Below are 20,232 nucleotides of genomic sequence, written 5' to 3' on the forward strand. Positions count from 1 at the left end.
TTGAGACTTTTGTACTGAGATTGTGTGGGAAAGAAGGCCCAATCCTCCTTGTGCCCTCCGGGGTTTTGAATTCGTGTCAATCTCGTACGTTTGGTGCTTTGTTTTGGATGAATTCGATTTTCCCTTGTCGATTCTTATGTACATGATGAGGAGTTGTTTCTTGACGATTTTGTGACTCCTTGGGGTGTTCCTAATCCATCTTGCCTAGCCCTAAAACCCTCGGATTCACGAGCTCCTTCGAATTGAAGTTTTGGCATTCTTGAGAAAACCCCAATCTTGCTTAGGATTTCGTCGATTTCTCCCAAACCATGGAGTAATTCGTCGATTGCTTCCGTGGATGTGTTCACAAGTCCCTTGTGATCTTGCCTGCAAAATTTAGTGAGATTTGGACTTGATTTGGCCACTCGATCATCGAGTTCTTGGAAGAACACGGGCTGAAAAACATTTCTGGACAGAGTTCTTCTGAGCACCGGTTAAACCGACGCTTGTGCTCGTTGGCGTCGGTTCAACCGGTGAGTAGATTTTTAGTGCGTCAAGGTTTTCTGCTGTTTCGTCAGTTGCACCGGTGTTTAGCTGTTCACAGGCATCGGTTCAACCGGCGTGTTGTTTTTCTACTGCAGTTGTGCCTGTTCAACCGGCGTATTGAACTTCGTTGACGTCGGTTTAACCGGTGCACCGTTGGATTCGCTTTGCTGCTCCTCTGGACAATTGCACCAGCGCTTTGGAGTTGAATTCGTCGGATCAACCGGTGCTCTTTTGTCCAGTTTGAGCTCTCTCTGGACAACTGCACTGGCGTTTAAATTTGAATTTATCGGATCATCCGGTGATCAACGTCGATTGAACCGACGCTTCTTAAAGCCTCTGCATCGGTTCAACCGGTGTTAGCTTTTGTCTGCTGCAGGCTCTGCACATCGGTTAAACCGATGTGGTGCCTCTAGTGCACGTCGGTTCAACTGGTGTGTATACCGTGCGTTGATTCTTGCGCTGCTTTTCGGTGTTTGCTTCTGCGTTGGTTTCCGTTTGTTCCTAGGGTTTTCTTGTGTTGGTGTGGCTCCTCCATAGCTACTCCACGCTGTGCCTAGGACTCTAGGGTTGGGCGTGAACTTTGAGACTAAGCCAATCTTTCCGATTGCAAGAATTTTTAATCGGCTCCTATTCACCCCCCTCTGGTCGCCCTTTCCGGTCGCTCACTATGTGACATCAGTCCTTCATTCTTTTTTTTATCAAGCATTTATTTCTGCCGAGGACCCGTGCACGATTATGTTAAGCACATTGCGTAATATTTAGAATTCTGCATTCTTTTTACCCTTTTTTTATCTGTTGGACACAGTGTCTTTTCTTGCTAAGGAATAGTTAAATATATAAGACCAGGATATAGTTCATTACATCCATTGATGCCAAACTAGTTTCTGGAGGTAGTAATGAAGCGACACAATAAATCAACACTGATGCCTTTCCTAGATGAGGTTTCACCTATCTCCTATGATGGTGAATTCATCAAGGATATTTTAATAATGCTATGATCCTCATTAGGAGGTCAAAGGACTAAGCTAGTCACCGATCAATACTAGAGATTAATATTTAGGCCTTAGCACATCTAGGGGCTGAATGCAGCGCGATGTCAGCTGGAAGCGCCCATTGACAATGCGCAGCGTCAGCACGTACACGTCACACTCCTGGAATCCATATTTCCCAGCAAACTCCAGCCCATCCACGGGTGACGAACGCCACTCTGTCCTTCCTTTTCTTCATGATTGCTTTTATACCTGCATTTGCAGCACCATAGAAGAGCACAACACGGCCAATTTCTGGCAGGTAGCGCGAGAATGGCACCGAGAAATGCTGCGTGAAATTTAATCTCACATGTAGTTTGTTAGTTTGCCATCCAAAGTAGTAATTTGTGATCGTAATGCATAGGTGCAGATTGACTAGGTTAGATGCTAGCTTACAATGTTGCCGGAGCGGAAGTGGCCCCAAATAAGTTGGCATGCATACATGGGAAATGCAGGTGCCTTGGTAACCCAGACGTCGTGCAGGGTTTGCATCAGAGGGGCACTCATCTCCAGCCGCTGTGCGGCGGCCGTGCGCCTGTGCAAGAATATATTGCATTTCAAGGATGTGGGCTGGCACTACAGACAAAGACATATGGATATGATTGTTATTTTATTGGTTCCTAATATTAGTGTATTAAGGCCCTGTTTAGATCTTTACCTGTAAACCACGTAAACGCAAAAAAAAACGTCACAACGAATGTTTTGACACATACATGGAGTAGTAAATGAAATCTATTTACGAAATTTTTTGCATGGATGGGCTGTAAATCGCGAGACGAATCTAATGAGCCTAATTAATTTAGGAAAAATTGGTTCTATAGCACTGAAAGATCACGACTTCCGTAAAATACCATTGAAAACGTGAGGCCCTGTAAAATACCACTGAAAGGTTGAAACGTTACCTGAATATAGCATTCCGTTAAATTTGAGCTGCAGGTCTGTTAGCTTGGACATATATACCCCAAACCGTTTTTACACATTAAAACATGCACATCACATCTTGGCGTTCTTTGTCCATCGCTCCGGAAGCATGACGACACCAGCTCCCCGGACTCGGTGTGTTGCAGCTTCAGCGCCACCCCCTGCTTCACCTTGTCGCCCGCGACCACCACGGCACTGTCCCTGACGAGAGCATTGTCGTCGGACTTGAGCCACCGGCCGATCTGTATGTCACCCAGCAGCTCTGGATCACCGAACGCGGCAGCGGCATTGATCATCGTCTGCAGGTCAATCTGGGCCTCCCCCATGAGGTCGTCCTTGGACACCATGTCATGATCGAACACTTGCTGGTTGCATTGTTGTCACGTGAGAGTGAAAGAAAGAATCAAAGAGTTGTTTAATGTGGCATTCTCAGATTTAGGTGCGTCAACAACCTCAAAAATCTAGACATCATCAGATTCAAGATCAAAGCCAAAAAATCACTGTTGCGTAGTACTACTGTGTGATTCATGTGGAGTTTATTACCAGCTTCAGAGGTCCATATTACCGAGGACACAGAGAGCTTCAGTTCTTCATTCCAGACAGGATTTAGGTTGCCTTTGATTACTGAAGTTTGGGCTTTCTGCACTCAGCAAGGGCATGGTGAAATTCGACAACAAAGAACACGTGTTTATTCTGTTGGAAATATGGCAAACTGACCGAATTTACCTGGTGCCCAAGCGTTAGGACGACATATGGGTCACTGCTTGACATATCCCTGATGGCCAGGTTGGTGCCTCCTATCACCTTGACATTCAATATTCCGATGAATTCGATCATGCCTATCTGCATTAAAAAAAAGAGTTCCTGAACATCCTGAATACTGAATAAGAAAGCGAACATCATGTAATATATATGATATAGTTCTGGGACAGTTTACTGCACTCTTGGGCGTGGGGACGTGGACGCAGCACGCACCTTGCTGCCGCCGCCGCCCGAGAGGCGTGGGCGTGGTTGGGGTTCCGACGTCCTCGCAGCGCCGGAAGCAACAGCTGGTTCCGCGGCGCAGGGTGCGGGAGCGGACGCCGCAGAGGCGCTTGGCGGTGGGCAGCGTGCTGCGTCTGCGGATAGCGTCCTCGTCGCTGCCGCAGCAGCTGGTGAGCGGCAGCCTCGCGCTTAGGTCGGCGGCGCCGTGTGCGCGCCTGTCTGGGCGAGGCGGAGGGGCGGCGCTTGCCTGGGCAGGCCGGAGGGGCGGCGCCTGCGCGGGAGGGTGGGCGGGGCGCAGGTGAGGTGGGGCAGCGTCGGTGCGGGGCGCGCCGTCGGTATGAGAGAAACAGGCAGGGGAAGAAGGGATAAGGTTTGGGCCAAGGGTAGAAGAGTCATTTTATATCCATCCTTTGTGCTGAAAATATACGAAAGCAATTCTTTTGTGAAAGAAATCTAACGGAATGCTAAATCTGGGTAACATTTCAACCTTTCAGTGGTATTTTACAGGACCTCACGTTTTCGGTGGTATTTTACGAAAGTCGTGATCTTTCAGTGCTATAGAACCAATTTTCCCATTAATTTATGATTTGCAACAGTGATGCTACAGTAACCATCCGCTAATTATGAATTAATTAGCATCATTAGATTCGTCTCACGATTTACAACCCATCTGTGTAAAAAGTTTTGTAAATAGACTTCATTTAGTACTTCAAATTAGCAAGATTCCTTTGCAAAATTTTTACACGTAAACAACTAAACACGGCCTAAACTTTTGCTGTTAAGGAGATGAACTGAGCACCATTTATGACTCACCAACGTGGTCTTGAGCTGCATTTTCCGGAGAGCCGACTATTTCTGGAGCTCGACCATGACCACCTACAGGCTGCTGTGCGTCCACCTGATTGCCGTAAGCAAGGAACAAGTTCCAGACTAGTGGGCGAGAAGCCAAGGGCCTTAACTCTCCATCTGGTCCCTATAGGTTCATCACAAGTCTATGAGGCTCAACCAGCACAAAGTGACCTATGTCACCCGTGACAATGCGCTCAGATGCTACAAAATCAGACCACCCGTCCATGAAATGGATGCTACCGTCCAACGTGTCAACTCTGACTAGGGTCTCGACCACACTGTCTCCACGCAGTACTACAGAAGGGTGTATCTCTGAAAAGTTGGACGCGCTGAATGCTCTCCACGCAGTACTACGGAAGGGTGTACCTCTGAAAAGTTGGACGCGCTGAATGCTGCAGGAAGTTTCTATAAAAGAAATAAAAAATTGAATGTTATAAATTGCAGTGACTAGTATTATTCCTTATTAATCCTTCTTTTTTTGCATCCAAAGTGTGACGATGTCAGTTACTCTCTTTTTTTGTATTATCCTAACAGGTTTTTATAGTTCTTGTTTTATTTTAGTAATTTATCTCTCTATATATACATTTCTTTTGTATGTATCAAATGGCGGAATGAAATAATTGATTTTACTATCTTTCCCTTTTATTTTAGATGTATTTGCTATATATTTTTAGTGAATATTCTTATCGTATCCTAATCAGACTTGTACTTTTTTTACATTTTTAGATGAGTTCACCTTTTGTACTTGAACATGCTCTAGGTTCTTTTGTCTAGATCGGAGGAAGTTTGCTAACGCGAGGGTGAGGGTCCTTGTACATGCTAGTTGTTCACTTAAAATGCTGTGCACAAACATGCCGTTATAGACCACGACGAAGCTGGGCAAGCCGAGGAGAGCTTGTAGCGGCGCTGTTGCAGAGTGAGGTGCTGATGCTTCTGCCTGCAGATGCGAAAATTTCAGTTTTGGGGTTAATGAAGATTGTAGCATGGCAGATCGGTTACTTTTTTTGGCTTCAAAACTTTCCAGCATGTAGGCGTGGCAGAATCTTTTTACCTGATTTGGATCAACATTTGGGGCGTATGGCAACTGGGCATTCCCCTCGAGCGACGCCTTCAGCACAGATTCTAGCAACCCAGATTCTGCCGAGTCATCTCCCTCTTTTTTTATAGCCACGTTGAGGTCGAATGAGCATTGCACAGTAGCGTTGTAGCCTTCCTCGTCCATGGCCTCCATTCAAGAAAAGAAACGTTAATCGCTACTTTTTTAGTCCTTTTTTTCAGAAATGTGTACTATACTTTCCAAACTATGAAAATCCCATCTGAATGTGCAGAGAAAATGCTATAGACAGTTCTTGACTTTTTCTCAACTGTTTCTTGGCTTGGTAATGCGTTGTGAAGTAGATCTGATAGTTCGTACCTTGGAGCTCTCGCCATCAGAGCTGCTTCTTGTTTGTTCGACGATGGATTGAACAAGCTCCTTGGCCACCTCAAGTGCGAGCTCGGGCGTCCTACAGCCCGCCGAGACTAGCTTGAACACTGCTTTCCTCACCGCTTCATCTGCAATCGTCTCCCAGCTGCTGGCAATGGGATGGGCGGGTTCTTTCTTGCGGTTCATCGCCTTTCTCAGCACCCTGGTTTGATGAGACCGGTTTCTTCAGGGTCTTCTTGGCATCCATGGCTTCGAGGTCCTGCACTTCTTTGCAAAAGTGCAGGAAGGAGGAAGGATGGGCGACTATTTGTGTGGTGGAGGGGGAGGGTGCCTACTGCAGCTGTGCTCAGGGGATGTTAACTAGAGGACGGAGGAAAGCTGGGTCTGGTTCAGGCTTTGGGAAGCAATGTTGGGTTTTCGGCGGTGCGATGCTGCTCTGCTGGGGCATGGGCTTTCTTTATAGTGCTCCACCGGTGCCGGAACACTCACACGCTCGCTGGAAGGAGGGACCCATGTGTTGACAAAATTGCACCACCCGTACGGCCCTTTGTTTTATTTTCTAAGTTTCCATTTATTTTTGGGTTGGTCCTTGCTGTTTCCATCGTTAGTGTATAACAACCTGCGGATCTGGTAAAAATACCAAAAATACAATTGAGGTTTTTTATTGTTTGAATGTGTGTAAAGGACAAAGTTGCTCTTAAGTTGTATGAGAGAATAGTGTGACTTAGTAGAGGTTAAAGTTTGAATATATTTTCTTATTATATACACTGCATTGTAGTTTAATTATTTTTGTTGTGTTTTACATATCAAAATACGCGTATGGTAAAAATTTCAGCATTTTTTTACAACGTTTACTATATTTTCTGATTTAAACGAATTTCCAAAAAAATTTGGAAAACTATTTGTAGGGGCGGGCGCCCCTACAAATCTATTTCTAGGGGCGGGCGTAACCGCGGATCGCTCCTAGAAATTAATTTGTAGGGGCGTGTGTACCCGCCCCTACAAATCATTTCTAGGGGCGGCCGGCGCCATGGCATACCCCTAGAAATAGATTTTTAGGGGCGGCTGATGCGCCGACCCGCCCCTACAAATCGAGCTCCTATAAATATCTAAGGACTTAGAAAAATTTTCAAACTCCCTTGGCGCGAGCGCGGGAACACGCCGGAAGGCTACCAAAATTTTCGGTGTTCCCCCCGCCCGGTCGCACCCTCCGCTGCAGCTCCGTCCGCCGCCGCTCCCACGCCGCCGCCCCCGCCGCCCCCGTGCCGCGCCCTACGCCGCTCCCTCCGCCGCCCCCACCGCGCCCTAGTTTAGATCTAGCGCGCCGTACCCTCCGCCGCCACTGCCCCCTTCGCCGCCCTCGCCACCACCGCGCCGCCCCCTCTGCCGCTCCCTCCGCCGCCTCCGCCGCGCCCTAGCATATATCCGGCGCCTCCCCGCCACCTCCCTGCCGACCGCCTTGTCATCCCCGCCGTGCCCGCCTCCTCCTCGCCGCTCCCTCTCCGGGCCTCCTTCTCCCCGCCATCTCGCCGCCACCTCCACCGCTGCCACGCACGCCCCTGGCCTCCTCCTCCTCCGCCGCGTCCCCCTCCCCCGGCCTCCTCCGCCGCCGCCGCGCACGCCCCCAGCCTCCTCCTCCCCGTCACCTCCTCTGCCTCCGCGCACGCCTTCTCCTCGCCATGTCCGGCTCCTCCCCGCCGCTCCCTCCCCCAGCCTCCTCCTCCCCACCACCTCCTCCGCCGCCCCCTCCGCCGCCGCGCACGCCTCCTCCCCTCCGTGTCCGCCGCCTCCCCGCCGCCACCCCAAGCCGCGGCGCCACCCCACCCTTAGGTGACCAACCAATGGCACATTTCAACTATCAACACTTGACACTCTTTGAGGAAGACGAGTTCAACTTGCACGCCCAGGTTTTTGCCAGCCTCTTATAATTACTAAGTTTCCTCCATGTCCGCATACTCCAGTAGAAGTCCCCCGTTCTGTCAGTCGCACCAAGCTACTGCGAGTGATATTGAACAACACTGGGATAGAGCTTCTGCTAGATAATGTCTTATGTTTGATCGGCGATTATGTGCTGCTAACCCGATCATACGCTGAAGCCACTCGCATCTTGAGTTGTCCATACATCCAAGTTGAGAACCATGTCCTTGTGATCGTAGGATGGACGCCCGACTATAGTTCCACTACTTTATTCTTTGATGAGTCTATTCCACTAGAGCACTAGATACAAGGTAGACAACAACAGCCACAAGGAAATAACATACCACTCAGTCTTCTCATATCTGGAATCCCACCACAACTATTTCTGAAGTGTCGCATGATGTTACCTAGAATCTTCGCGAACATATATAACCTTCGCGACATCCATACGAGGAGAGTGGATTTCACAATCAGGGTGAACACATTCGCTCCAAGGAACGCTATACCTAGTGTTGTACATGTAGCCATCCGCAGGTTCCTACTTGAGCATGTTGCCACTTTGGATTCATGCTGATGTTCTTCCACTGGGCGACCCACAGGCAATCCAGGCCGCCGCGAGCGCGAACGGTAACTACAGTTACAAAAGACCATTGCTCCATTAATGTTAAATTGTTCCCTCTAACAATTGTCACTGTTCCTACAACACCAAGCAACTTTCCACTCCGATACACACTGTACCCGCACCCCCAAGTGACCAGGGTGCGGGGACTTCTAGACAAGGAGGTGGACATGAAGCACGTCATCTGCAGTTAAGTATGGTTCAACTTGTCTATACATCGCCCCTAACTACATACTTGAGCACCAAAACAATCCGTAAACTGCACTACCTCATGCGCATTCTCATGCAGATCTGATTGAAGAAGAAGATTCGCCTCCTCAAGACAAACGGGGATTTGGTTCCACCGAAGTAATGGAGACACCACCGAGCACACCATTGGATAACACACAGCCAATGGACATTGCGGAAGGCGACCAGGAAGAATCCAACCACGATGAAGATGGAAACAAAGAATTATTATGGTACAGTTATTACTCCAATCCTTATGTATACAACTATCCAACTAAAACAAAAGAACTTGTCTGGTTGTCGTTTTGCTAACACAACTCTTTTACAGCTCCGAAGAATAATAATTACAAAGATGAGGATACACTGGAAGTGGCAAGCACTTAAGAAAGTTGTGCCTAATGCCACGACTACGTGTCCATCCTCAGTCTTACCCACGGAGCAACACCGTCACCGCCGTGAGACTCTCGTTGCACTATGTGTGCTTGTATCATTTCTTTGTGTTCTGTATGGATATGTGGTAGTAAGGACTAGTAGCTAGTTGTATGGATTGCATGTGATGTTTGTTATAATGTATGGACTTCTATCATTTACCGTGTGTTCTGTAGTGTATGGACACGTAATTTTCGAATTAGTATGGACTTCTATCATATATGGACATGTAATTTTCGGATTAGTATGGACTTCTATCTTAATAATACGCGTATGGTATAAATTTCAACTTTTTTGATATTGTTTACTATATTTTTTTGATTTAATCGAATTTTCAGATTAGTATGGAAAATGACCCGCCCCTAAAAATCTATTTCTAGGGATCGATTTGCAGGGGTGGGTGGGGGGCCTGAAAATGCATTTACAAGGGGCAGCTCTTGTACCCGTCCCTGCAAACAGATATTTTTAGCTGGGAAAAGTTAGGGCAGTTACGCCGTCCGCCCCTAAAAATGTATTTTTGTCCACCCCTACAAATCGTTTGTGCAGTAGTAATACAAAAGTGATCAACGTGAGATTTTCACATGCTTTATTTGTAACAAGTTAAGAAATTCTGATATGTACTCCCTATTTTGTTTTGCTTGCCCTCTAAATTAGCTTAGCCAAGACATTATGGAGATGCATATCCGTGGTCTACTGCATGTCTCTGTTGTTTTAACTGAAAGATCGAGAGCTGGAATCATGGGTATGCCTACTTGTGAAAGTATTACAATACAATACCTACATTGAAATTTCAATTGAGAATATCAAGAAGCTCTGTTGTACAGCGTGATAAATCTACAGAAAGATCAATATGTTTGGATGTCACAATCTTCAGATAAATCAATAGTCTCAAATCAGATCGATGAATCATATAGTACAAGTTGGAATCTACCTATTAGGTTTTGAGCTAAGGGCGTGTTAGGGACGGCTCCGGAGCCAGTATGCTACAGTACAGTACCGGAGCCAGAGCCGGCAAAACCGTCCCAAACAGGCCCAGCACACAGTAGTAGAAGCTGGATGCATTACTCCTTGATTTTATATAGACAACCACTCGATTGAGTAAATCAGCGAGGGAGGGGTGTGGCGTGGAGATAAAAGTGTGCCGTGGGCTGAGCTGGTGGACTCACCTCAGTCCGGCGGCCGCTAGATGGAGGCTGGAGCAGGTGCGTGGCAGACCGAGTCGCAGAGGAACACAAGAGACGAAGGCTCTGGAACGCTGGCTGCTTCACCGTGTGTTGGACGTCTGATCATTACTAATGGCTGAGATAAAAGGGCGATGTGGCCTAATGTGAACGTTGGCTGCTTCACTGTGTGTTATATATGTTATATATCTAATGGCGGATATAAAAGGGTGATGTGGCCTAATGTGAACGTTGGAGTGTTATGTTATATATATCCACTACTACAGAACAAGCCTTTGTTCTAGGCTATTTGTCCCGGCTGCCTTTGGGCCCGGGACAATAAGTGGATTTTGTCCCGGGTCCAACGGCTAGCCGGACCAGCGGGGGACAGGGGTCTTTTGTCCCGGGTGAAGGCACCAATTTGTCCCGGTTAGTGACTCCAACCGGGACAAAAGACCTTTCGTCCCGGTTGGTAACACCAACCCGGACTAAAGGGTGATTCTTTTATCTCGGTTGGTGGCACCAATCTGGACAAAAGGACCCTTTTGTCCCGTTTGGTGTTACCAACCCGGACAAAAGGCCCCTCCACGTGACAAATCAAAAGAAAGTTATTCTATATTGAGTCACATGTACTACTTAGGTGAGTTGGCAAGAAAATCATACGCTAGACAAGAGGTTTTGGGATCGAATCCTGCGGGGTGCAAAAAAAAATTTAGCGTGTGGGACATTTAGTCCCGGTTCTGTCACCCGGGACAAAAGACCGGAAGGCAAATCCCGGTTACAAATGGCCCTTTGGAACCGGGACAAAAGGCCGGATTTGTAGTAGGGATCTAATGGCTGAGATAAAAGGGTGACGTGGCCTAATGTGTGGCCAGAGCCTCTGGTGCAGGTTTCATTATGTAGAGATCGGGCGTGCTAATCGGCAAGCGCGCGCCAGGAGAGCTCCAAGCGCTCGATTTCAGACAGTTGCTAATTTTCCTTATTTGAAAAAGTTTTTTTATTCACCGCTTTCTATTTTTAGAAAGTTATAACTTATGTATATATAACTTCTTCCATATAACTATTGGATCATATTTTCCAGCATAAATATCAGATGATAATTTTTAGCACATCTTTTATGATGTGCATAATTTTTACCCATAATTTTTTCCAATCAATTTTTTATAGGATAATTTTTTAACACAACTTTCACAGCACGTACAATTTTTACGTATAACTTTTTGCAGCCTACTTGCTAAAGGATAATTTTGGACCTAATTTTCATGTAAAAGTTATTAGAAAAATTTCTCACGTAATTTTGATGCATAAATTTGCCACATAGATTGTAGAAAATACAAATTCTCGAGATAAATTTTCAGCATACTTTTGCAAAATATTTGTTTAAAGAACATTTTGGAAACACAACATAAAGAAGGTGAAAAAAAAGAGAAAGAGAAACTGCTGCATCCTCCAGCATGTGGAGAATCAGAGAGATAGAGATGTGGAATTTTTTTATGGGGATAGAGATGCGGAAATTAGCGGTAGGGAAAAAGAAAAAGGAATAGAACGCTTGAGATAAGCGGATGGGGAAGGTGGCATAATTGCTTGTGGGTCCGCACACGTGAGGAGAGCAACTGAGATCGATCGTTGATTTCGTTAATAGAGAGCGCACTTAGAATTAGCTTTGCGATGTGGATTGATAAAAAAAAGCTTTGCGATGTAGAGATTCTTTTTTTTTTTGACTGTGCGATGTAGAGATTCTGGATACACAAAATTCACACATCTCACACATACCAATCCATTCCGGACCATGCACGCGCTGGTTGGGCTTCTTGGGCCCGGAGCTCTTACGCGGCCCAGCCAACGATGAAGAAGACTCTGGTCCAGCTGGGCTGCTCTCCCACACAAGGCTGCCCTTGCTCAGGCCTTGGTTCGTTGTTGACTTGTTGAAAAAGAGGACGAGGAACAGCCTTCCTAACAGGGCCGCAGACCTCTTGGAGGCCGCTGCCTGAGATTCGTTCCTGCTCTCTTGGTTAGTGAGTAGTGACTGCACGTCAGCGTACCTGTCGTCTTCGTCTGATCGTGTCATCGAAGGAAAAAAAAAACTGCTACGGGCTGCGGCTACTGCTATGAAAAAGCTTCTTTTGTGCCACAGCAAGCCTACTTGCTTGTAATACTGTCAGAGGCGTTTCTCGTTCCACACTGCAGCCCACTTGCAGCCACCTAACCTGTTCCTGCTCAGAGCATGGTTTAGAGCAGGTATTATAGCCGGCGAGTGGCTGGCGAAATCATCCGTGGAAGAGTGAGAAGAGAGGAGAGAGAATGGAGCGGGCGATTCGCAGGACGCCGGCTTTCCGCGGGCGAATACAGATGCTGTGGCTGCTATTGCTCCAGCAGTTTGATGAGCATTAAATGGCTACGATGGGGAAGAATAAAAAACGGCTGGATGGATGACATGGCGTTTCTATCCGCCGGTAGCAGCGCAACCATAAGCCTGGCTCTTATGGTTGCGTCCAGCAGCGGACGGAAAGGAAGCCATGTCATTCATAGGCACCAGCGCCGGAGTAACTTTTCTCTTTTTTATTCATCGACAACAGCACCATTCAATGCTCACGAGCATCGTGGACCAATAGGAGCAGCCAAATCAGTAGTTGCCCGCTTCAAACCGGCATTTTACAAATCGCATGCTCCGTTCTCTCTCCTCTCTTCTCACTCCGCCAGATAGGATTTCGCCGACTTCTCGACAGCCATAATACTTAGCTCTCATGCTCAGCACCAACCACAAGTGAACGCATGCGTCCACCATGCACCTGGGGATAGATTACTACGTTGCTTCACCAGCTACTATGCCTAAGCTACCTGTCATCACCTCAGATTTTTTTTTTTTCGGCTTGCGGTGGCTATGGCCTGCCGCCTGGGTCAGCTAAGCTAGAGCCACGCGCGTCCTTGTGTTCCACGTTGAGATCGACGCCGGCGACGGGGCAGCCCGATAGGCAAGGCAAGGCAAGGCAGATGGTGGTGCAGAGTCAGTGCGTGACTCGACTTAGTCCCCCGCTTAGTTCTGACCATGCACCTGACCTTTTCTTTTTTGTCGACGACGGCATCTCAGCTCAGTCGTCCGGTCTCAATCATATATATGGACGAGAGTGGCGAGAGCAATGGGGAAAAAAGGACGTGAGTTTCGACGTTCTAACCGTTGACATGCATCGCAGGCTCAAAGCTGTGGGATGGCGGACAATCAGTAGGACTAATTCGCAGCGGACATCATCTGCGCTTACAGTACAACAATACACAATTCCCCATTTCTCATACGAATTTTGGAGAAGAAAAAAACATCTACGCTACACATCACCACCGGATCATATTGCGATCCAACGGTAATGCCATTTGAACCCAATACATGTTTCTCCTCCCCCACTCCCTCTCATTTCAGTGGTAGACACTACTACAGAAAGGACATTTGATCCTTTGCCTTTGTTTCGATTGGTATTGGACCCGGCCCGGCTCCAACGGCTAGGGAACGAAAGGGCTTTTAGTCCCGGTTGGAGCCACCAATCCGAATTAAAAGTCTATCTTTAGCCATCAACCGGGATTAAAGAGTTACTCTTTAGTTTTAATTGGTGGTACCAAGTCGGGACTTCTCCACGGGTTAGTTCAAAAGAAAGACATCTCATGTAGAGTTACATGTGTAGTTATATGTGCTGTGTAGGTGGGGTGGTAAGGATGCTGGGTATGAGGCAAGAGATCTTAGATTCGATTCCCGCAGGGCGTAAAATTATTTTAGCATCATGAACCTTTTAGTCCCGGTTGTAGCAACCGGGATTAAAGCCTGGAATCTTTATTCCTGGCTTCGTAGCTGTTTCTGTAGTAGTGAGCGACTGGGTATGCCACGTATAAAAAAGAATTTCAAAATAAATACGCAATATAATGGATGGTAAGTTATAAGAGAAACTCCAAGAGCCTTAATGGTAACAACAAATCCATAATAATAACCAAAGTACAAGCTCTGAACATGAATAATTGAATAATACTACAAAACAGTGGTTCGAGAAGGGCCACCGGTCAGAGGAGGATCGGAGAAGGTGCGCCACTTGGCACTTTGGCAGCCGTCGCCTGGCCGCCGGTAGGGGTGGTAACAGATCATGGTCCTATTGCTATCTTCACAATTCAACTTGACATTTATATATTTTTAGCTTAAATTATATAAGATTAGTGTCTGGCCCTTTTACGATTTGGCCCTTAACTTATCTAAATCAAATTTGAAGGCCCTTTACCAGAGCTGGTGCCCGATGCCTCGATGGACCGGCAGCCATCACCTTCCATCCTTCGCAGCTCACGCTAGGATGAGAGTACGCGAGAAATAGCTGATGGGGACGAGTATGCGAGCTTGCGAGGTGCTAGTGTTGCGGCTCGCCGGTCGTCGGAGTGGGGGAGCGCCCGAACAGGGAGCCGGTGTCCAACCAACCGCCGAATAGACGGAACACAGGAGGTCAGGCTGTTAGGGGCGAACGCATCTCGCAGAGCAGGATGCAAGTAGTACTCTACAACGATGGGATCACGGGACGGGATCACGGACAAAAGTTTATGCATTTCTAGGCTTTGTTGTATTGTGCCTATGAGCCATATTTGACAGTACAAATCTATATATAATTATTAGTATTTTCTCCCAAATCTTGGGTATACCAGGGAATACAGGGGCATACCCCTGGCGCTGCCCATATCTCATTTCCTCCCTGGATCTTCTCCTTCTCTCCTCCCCTATCCTCCCCTCCCTCTCCTTCCCATGCCTCCTCCGCTCCTCTCCCTCCTGTACCTCACCTCCTTCCCACGTCTTCGCCCCTCCACCGCCATATACGGATCCCCTCCTCCCCTATTGCGGGGACGAAGCGAGCGATGCAGGGTTACGATGCTGAGCGCACAACGCTCAGGGCGGAGGCCGCGGCTCCACACGGACGCCTGCTGTTTTTTTTAGTTTTTTAGAAGGACATCACCGCCGTTCCAGAATCGGGGGTGATGGCCGCACCTATCGTTGTCCTTATACTCCCAAAACTGGCTGTGATGAGGTGCTGGAATAGTGATTTGTTAGTTGTCACGCCAATTGATGCAAATCCATACAAATCTGTTCAATGGGGTTGTACATAACACTCATGCTTAGGTTGTCCGCACTGGTACTGGGAGCCATCCGGTACCCGATACTAGAGTAGGTTTTTAGCGCAAAAAGCTCCGCAACTGGGTACGCTAACCCCTACGCTAGAATAGCAAACCCTTACCGATCCGCTAGATTTAGCGCAAGCCGAGGATCCGCTACAGCGATGAAGTGGCGCGAGGCGCGCTATCCCCAACCACCGGCACGGAGCAGCCAGCACGCGGATTTAGCCGAGGGTGCCGCGCCTGTGCCCCGCCGCCATCGCGAGGTGCCGAGCGGAAGCAGGAAGGGGACGGATGGATGCGGCACAGGGTGGGGAGCCAATGGAGAGAGAATGGGAGGGAGGGAGAGTGTGAAATAGAGTATGACACGTAGGTTTCATGGTTGTTAGTTGATATAGAGCATGGATATAGAGTATGAATGAGTGCGGAAGAACTAAATATAGAATAAAGAATATGGATGACGACCAGGACGAAATATTTTCTTTAGAGAATGGATTTAGAGTATGACGAGTACGGACAGTCTTGCACGCTCCATATGGATGACGCTCCATATGTTTACAAATAAAACTGCAAAATAAAATAAAATTAGAAGAAAATGGTTATCGTCTTACTAAAGTTCAACTACCTTATTCGACCAAACTGTCAAGCCGCCAAGTGGAAATGCGAAATTGCATCTCAGTTAACCATCAACGCGTTAGCCAAAGTGATAAGCACATGACACGACCAGCGAAGCATTTCAGCAATGATTAGCTGACCATATGCATTCAAGAATTTATAGTATATATATACGTATACTAGTATACATTTTATATGTATACTAGTAGCAGTCTAGCACTATCTGATCATTGCATTTTATAATTTTGCCAAAATGTTACAATTTATATACTGGTGTAGCGAATCTCTATATCCAATTCCAATCTCCCCATCTTGGGGAAGTTACACATCAAACCTTGCGGTTTAAAAATACAATCTTTACATGCAAAAATGAAGCAAAGATAAAAGGGTTTTGCCAATTTACTTCGAATCTTGGTATCGATGGAAGAAGGTGCAAAATGGTCACCACCAGATCGATCATGATCTTGCTCGGCCGCGTCATGCGATATGGATCAGCAAGGGTAGGACGATGCCAGGTGCGACGCCAAGCACGGCGAGCCCCTCCACACCCTGGCGTGCATCTTGAGCATCTCCCTCGCCCTCTCCCTCGGCCGCTCGCCGGCAGCGCCGGCCTGCACCAGGTACAGCAGCCTCGCCACCACCCCGACGGCCAGCATCTCCTGCAGCACCGCGGGGGTCGCCGAGTGCCGGGCCACCGCGTGCAGCGCGCGCACCGCGCTCTCGGTTCCCGTGGGAGACAGCCGCGTCGCCGCCCTCGCCACGGCCGCCAGGCCCGCCGGATGCGCCACCAGCTCCTGGCGCCCCTCAGCGCAGCCGCACAGATGGTCGATCGCCACCGCGGCGAGCTCGCCCGCCCGCTTCCCGCCGGTGCTGCCGCCGCAACCCTCGTTGAGGAGCAGCTCCACGAGCGCCGCCATGGCGCCGGCCTCCACCACCCTGATGCGGTTCCGGCCCCACGGGCAGAGCCGGCAGAGCACGTGGAGAGCCAGCTTGACGGCCTTCGGCGGCAACGACGCCCTGTCTCCCACCACCCGCACCACGGCCTCGATCAGCTCGGTGCTCGCCGAGCTCAGCCGCGAGGGCTGCATCGCCGCCAACGCCGCCTTCAACAGGTGCATCCCGTGCGTGCGCGCCCGGTGGCTCGGCCACCGCAGCACGGACGCTAGGGTGTCCACGAGATCATCGCCGCTCTCCAGGACTCTCTTCATTGTCTCCTCCGAGAGCTTAAGCGAATGCAGGATGCTCAGGGCCGCCTCCGCCGGCGACGTCCCCTTGGGCGATTCCAGCACGTCGTGCGCCGATTCCTCTCGGGATCCGCCCGAAGGCTTCGCCAAGCTGCTCGCGCCATGGTCCTTGACGACGGACACGAGGAACTCCACGGCGCCGGGCGCGCCCTCGACGCAGCGGCGGTTGCGGTCGCTCTCGCCGATGATGTCCGCGAGCTCCCTGAGCGCGGTCAGCACGTCGGGGCGACCGCCCTTCCTCGCCGCGTCGACGAGCGCGGCGACGCGGTCGGCGTCGACGGGCGGGCGCGGGGTGGGGAAGCGCTCGACGGCGTGCGCGGCGCACCAGGCCTGGATGAGCCGGCGCAGCGTGTGGTTGGGCGTGGGCTCCAGGTCGGCGGCGCCCAGCGGGAGCTTGGTGACGGGGCAGTCGCCGTGGCCGTCGGTGAACACCCAGCGCTCGATGCTGTCCCGGTCGTAGGTGATCCCCGACGACAGCGTGACCGGGTCCCGCATGACCTCCAGCGAGATCGGGCACACGAAGAACTTGGGCACCTCCACCGGCGCCGGCGCCGGCGACCGCTCCATGGATTCGTATTCTTCTTCTTGATCCCAGCTACCTGTTCTCTGCACGCACCGCACCTTTCGCGTGCGGGTACGTCGCTCTACCACCAAAAAAAAACACCTATCTACTCATGAAACTAGGATCGGAGTAGCAGAGCGAGAGAGAGGGAATCGATCGATCGATAAGATGAGAGCAAGTCTCTGATCGAAACGGGAAAGGCCGCTTCTTCTGGAGCGGAATGGAACTGGCCGGGACGAAGCTCTTATACTAGATGGGGAGGGGAGAGGAGCCGCGAGGTCACCGGCGACAAGTGGGCGGCGGCAGTCCTCGTTCGGTGGATTCTTTTCTGCGCGCGACTGTTTACGCAGTGCAGGGGGTGTTTTGACGCAGGTGGTGGTTGATTCTTGATTGCGCTTGCGCTCTCGATCAGCTGGCTGGTGTGGAAGAAGGGAAACTCCATGGCGGGCGGGCGCTCTACCCGGCTCCGGGCCGGGGGGAAATAATAGCGAGGTGCCGGGAGGAGGCCCGAGGAGATCGCCGCCGCCCGCCTCCGCCAGGGGGCCGAGACCAGTCGATCGGGGCCGTCCGTCCGCGCGCGCGCGGCTGCCGGACGGGGCGGGGCGGCGGGCACCGGGAGGCGCGCGCACGGACCACGAAACGTTCCGCGGCTTTGACCTTCCCCGGGGCGGGGTTTTAATGCGCTTATTATTTATCCCGCGCTGCCGACCCGTCCACTCTTCTTCTGCTTCCTCCTCGCGGGCTTTGACAAATTCGCGCGTCAGCAGCTAACCGCCGATCTGATCAGCGAGGAAACATTTCAGCTTCACGGATCAATTTCCAGCAGCTGCATGCAATTCAGGTCTTCGGACGGCGTGGGTACCGTTCAAAAATTGTGGCGCGTAGTTGGACTATTTGGGGATCGGAGTAAAAAAGAATGGACCGGAGAGGGGGACACTAGAATAAATAAACTGAGTGTGAATTTCCTGTTCGACCCGTTGCAATAAAAAAATATATATGAGGCCTACGTACCCCTAAAATTCCTATATATTCGCTCCGTTCAACTTACTTATCAGGTAGCCAGTCAAATCAGCATTAAACACCAGCCAGCAGCTAGCCAGCAGTATTTTTCTCTAACAACAAATTAGCACCAACTACCTGCCACGGCCAGCCGAACATAGCAAATTCCCCTACCAAAGTATAAGCTTCAAATTCTAACCAGCAAAGAGTCCATTGTTGTGGTTACGAAATAAAATTAATTCTTGTATTTTTCCTATTAGCCCTTAATAACCCCATCCATTCCAAGCGAGCAGAGACACTATACCTAACAAATATATTTTGATGACACTTGCACCTTTTGCAAAGTTTATATAGTCCGACAAAAAAACCTTGCTTCTTCTGCTTATGCACGCAAAAGGAAAACTGTAACATATATTTCTACATATTTTATTTTTCTATATTATTAACTAGTACATACCTCATTCAAGTTTATCAGCAGAATTGTCTAATGTGCCTCAAATCCCAGGAAAAAAATATATTGTTGCAGTTACGAAATGAGATTAATTCTTGTATATTTCCTACTATTAGCCCTTTCTCATCCCACCCATTCCAAGCGAGCACTCACACTATACTTTAGCACGCATATATTTTTTTGGTGACCCTTGCACCTTTTGCAAAGTTTGTATAATCAGACAAAAAAAACTTCTTCTTTTGCTTATGCGTGCAAAAGGGATATTGTACCAATAAACTATGTGGGACGAGCAGTTTTAAACTTTTAATAGAGGTGGTTGGGAAAGCCTCGTCCTTGGGATCGATCATGAATTCGTGATAGTATTATTTGAGGACAGAATGTACATACTGCTGGGTGAGGGATCGGAGCAAACAAGTCACATCCTTTTCTGCTGGCCCACATGTCAGCGAGGTGCATGACCGGGCGTTTGACCCACCGCACATTTCAAAGCGCTCGTTAGTGGACCATTACATCGATCAAAGCGTCATTATATATGATGCCCATGGATTAGCATCGGCTCCGTACCAAGTTACAGTGCCATCATCATCGTCATCGTCGTCATCTTCCGATTAACCTAACCTGGTCAGGACGTCACCGCAAATTAAGTAGCAGTATGCACGGTCGACTTACGGCTGCCATGTATGTCGTTGTATATACCGTATACGAAAGACTAGTTGAAACTTCGTAAATACAACATCCTTGGAAAGAACGAGAAAAGTCAGTCATAGTAAGCTAGTGACCCGATTAAGCCAAAGGAAGTCGTTTTGTGGTGAAGAAAACATCGATGCGCAATACGTTCAACGTTTGAGTATATAGTAGGATTTACTAATGCAGTGTTGGCGGAATTCCTACTATAACTTCGTGCATGGATGATGCAAGAGATGTCCAAAGACAAAAAGGCATTCCACAGGCCATATATAAGCAAGCCAGTCAGATCGAGATTTCCACATAAACCTAAAAGGCTGTGTAAACGCACGGGATGATACACGTGCCACACGTGAAAAACACTTTAAACGGGGGTAGATGGCATACGTGCGCTCACTTGCGACCACTCGTGCTCTTTGGCTTCAGCCAGGCATGCTTGTGCCCCTCTACCGAACTGTAAGGTG

General features: G+C 48.9%; 2 protein-coding genes, 1 long non-coding RNA gene and 1 pseudogene across 3 annotated transcripts; all 4 read right to left on the reverse strand.

The window, feature by feature from the left end:
* Nucleotides 1-1,334: 1,334 nt before the first annotated feature.
* Nucleotides 1,335-2,313, reverse strand: LOC120682876. The gene is made up of 2 exons (XR_005678627.1): nt 1,950-2,313; nt 1,335-1,842 (listed from the first exon to the last, which is right to left on the reverse strand). It is a non-coding gene; the product is annotated as an uncharacterized LOC120682876 (long non-coding RNA).
* A 112-nt stretch (nt 2,314-2,425) lies between these two features.
* LOC120681105 lies at nt 2,426-3,855 on the reverse strand (annotated as a pseudogene).
* Nucleotides 3,856-4,228: 373 nt separating this feature from the next.
* On the reverse strand, nt 4,229-6,250 carry LOC120682623. Its single transcript, XM_039964595.1, has 4 exons — nt 5,722-6,250; nt 5,359-5,532; nt 5,143-5,244; nt 4,229-4,712 (listed from the first exon to the last, which is right to left on the reverse strand). Exons 1-4 carry the CDS (start codon nt 5,917-5,919, stop codon nt 4,602-4,604), a joined length of 585 nt encoding a protein of 194 aa, XP_039820529.1. The 5' UTR covers nt 5,920-6,250; the 3' UTR covers nt 4,229-4,601.
* Nucleotides 6,251-16,161: 9,911 nt separating this feature from the next.
* On the reverse strand, nt 16,162-17,811 carry LOC120683931 (E3 ubiquitin-protein ligase PUB23-like). The gene has a single exon (XM_039966022.1). It carries the CDS (start codon nt 17,637-17,639, stop codon nt 16,320-16,322), a length of 1,320 nt encoding a protein of 439 aa, XP_039821956.1. The 5' UTR covers nt 17,640-17,811; the 3' UTR covers nt 16,162-16,319.
* Nucleotides 17,812-20,232: the final 2,421 nt, after the last annotated feature.

The sequence above is a fragment of the Panicum virgatum genome, chromosome 7N (genome assembly GCF_016808335.1).
Source record: "Panicum virgatum strain AP13 chromosome 7N, P.virgatum_v5, whole genome shotgun sequence".
Lineage (NCBI taxonomy): Eukaryota > Viridiplantae > Streptophyta > Magnoliopsida > Poales > Poaceae > Panicum > Panicum virgatum.

What these genes read in the sequence shown, in the direction of transcription:
- LOC120683931 (XM_039966022.1), bottom strand. Translation starts at nt 17,639, where the DNA reads ATGGAGCGGTCGCCGGCGCCGGCGCCGGTGGAGGTGCCCAAGTTCTTC.
- LOC120682623 (XM_039964595.1), bottom strand. Translation starts at nt 5,919, where the DNA reads ATGAACCGCAAGAAAGAACCCGCCCATCCCATTGCCAGCAGCTGGGAG. An exon ending in CTGATGGCGAGAGCTCCAAG is followed by an intron (nt 5,533 to 5,721) that starts GTACGAACTATC and finishes TCTTGAATGGAG; the next exon opens with GCCATGGACGAGGAAGGCTA. An exon ending in CAAATGTTGATCCAAATCAG is followed by an intron (nt 5,245 to 5,358) that starts GTAAAAAGATTC and finishes TCGCATCTGCAG; the next exon opens with GCAGAAGCATCAGCACCTCA.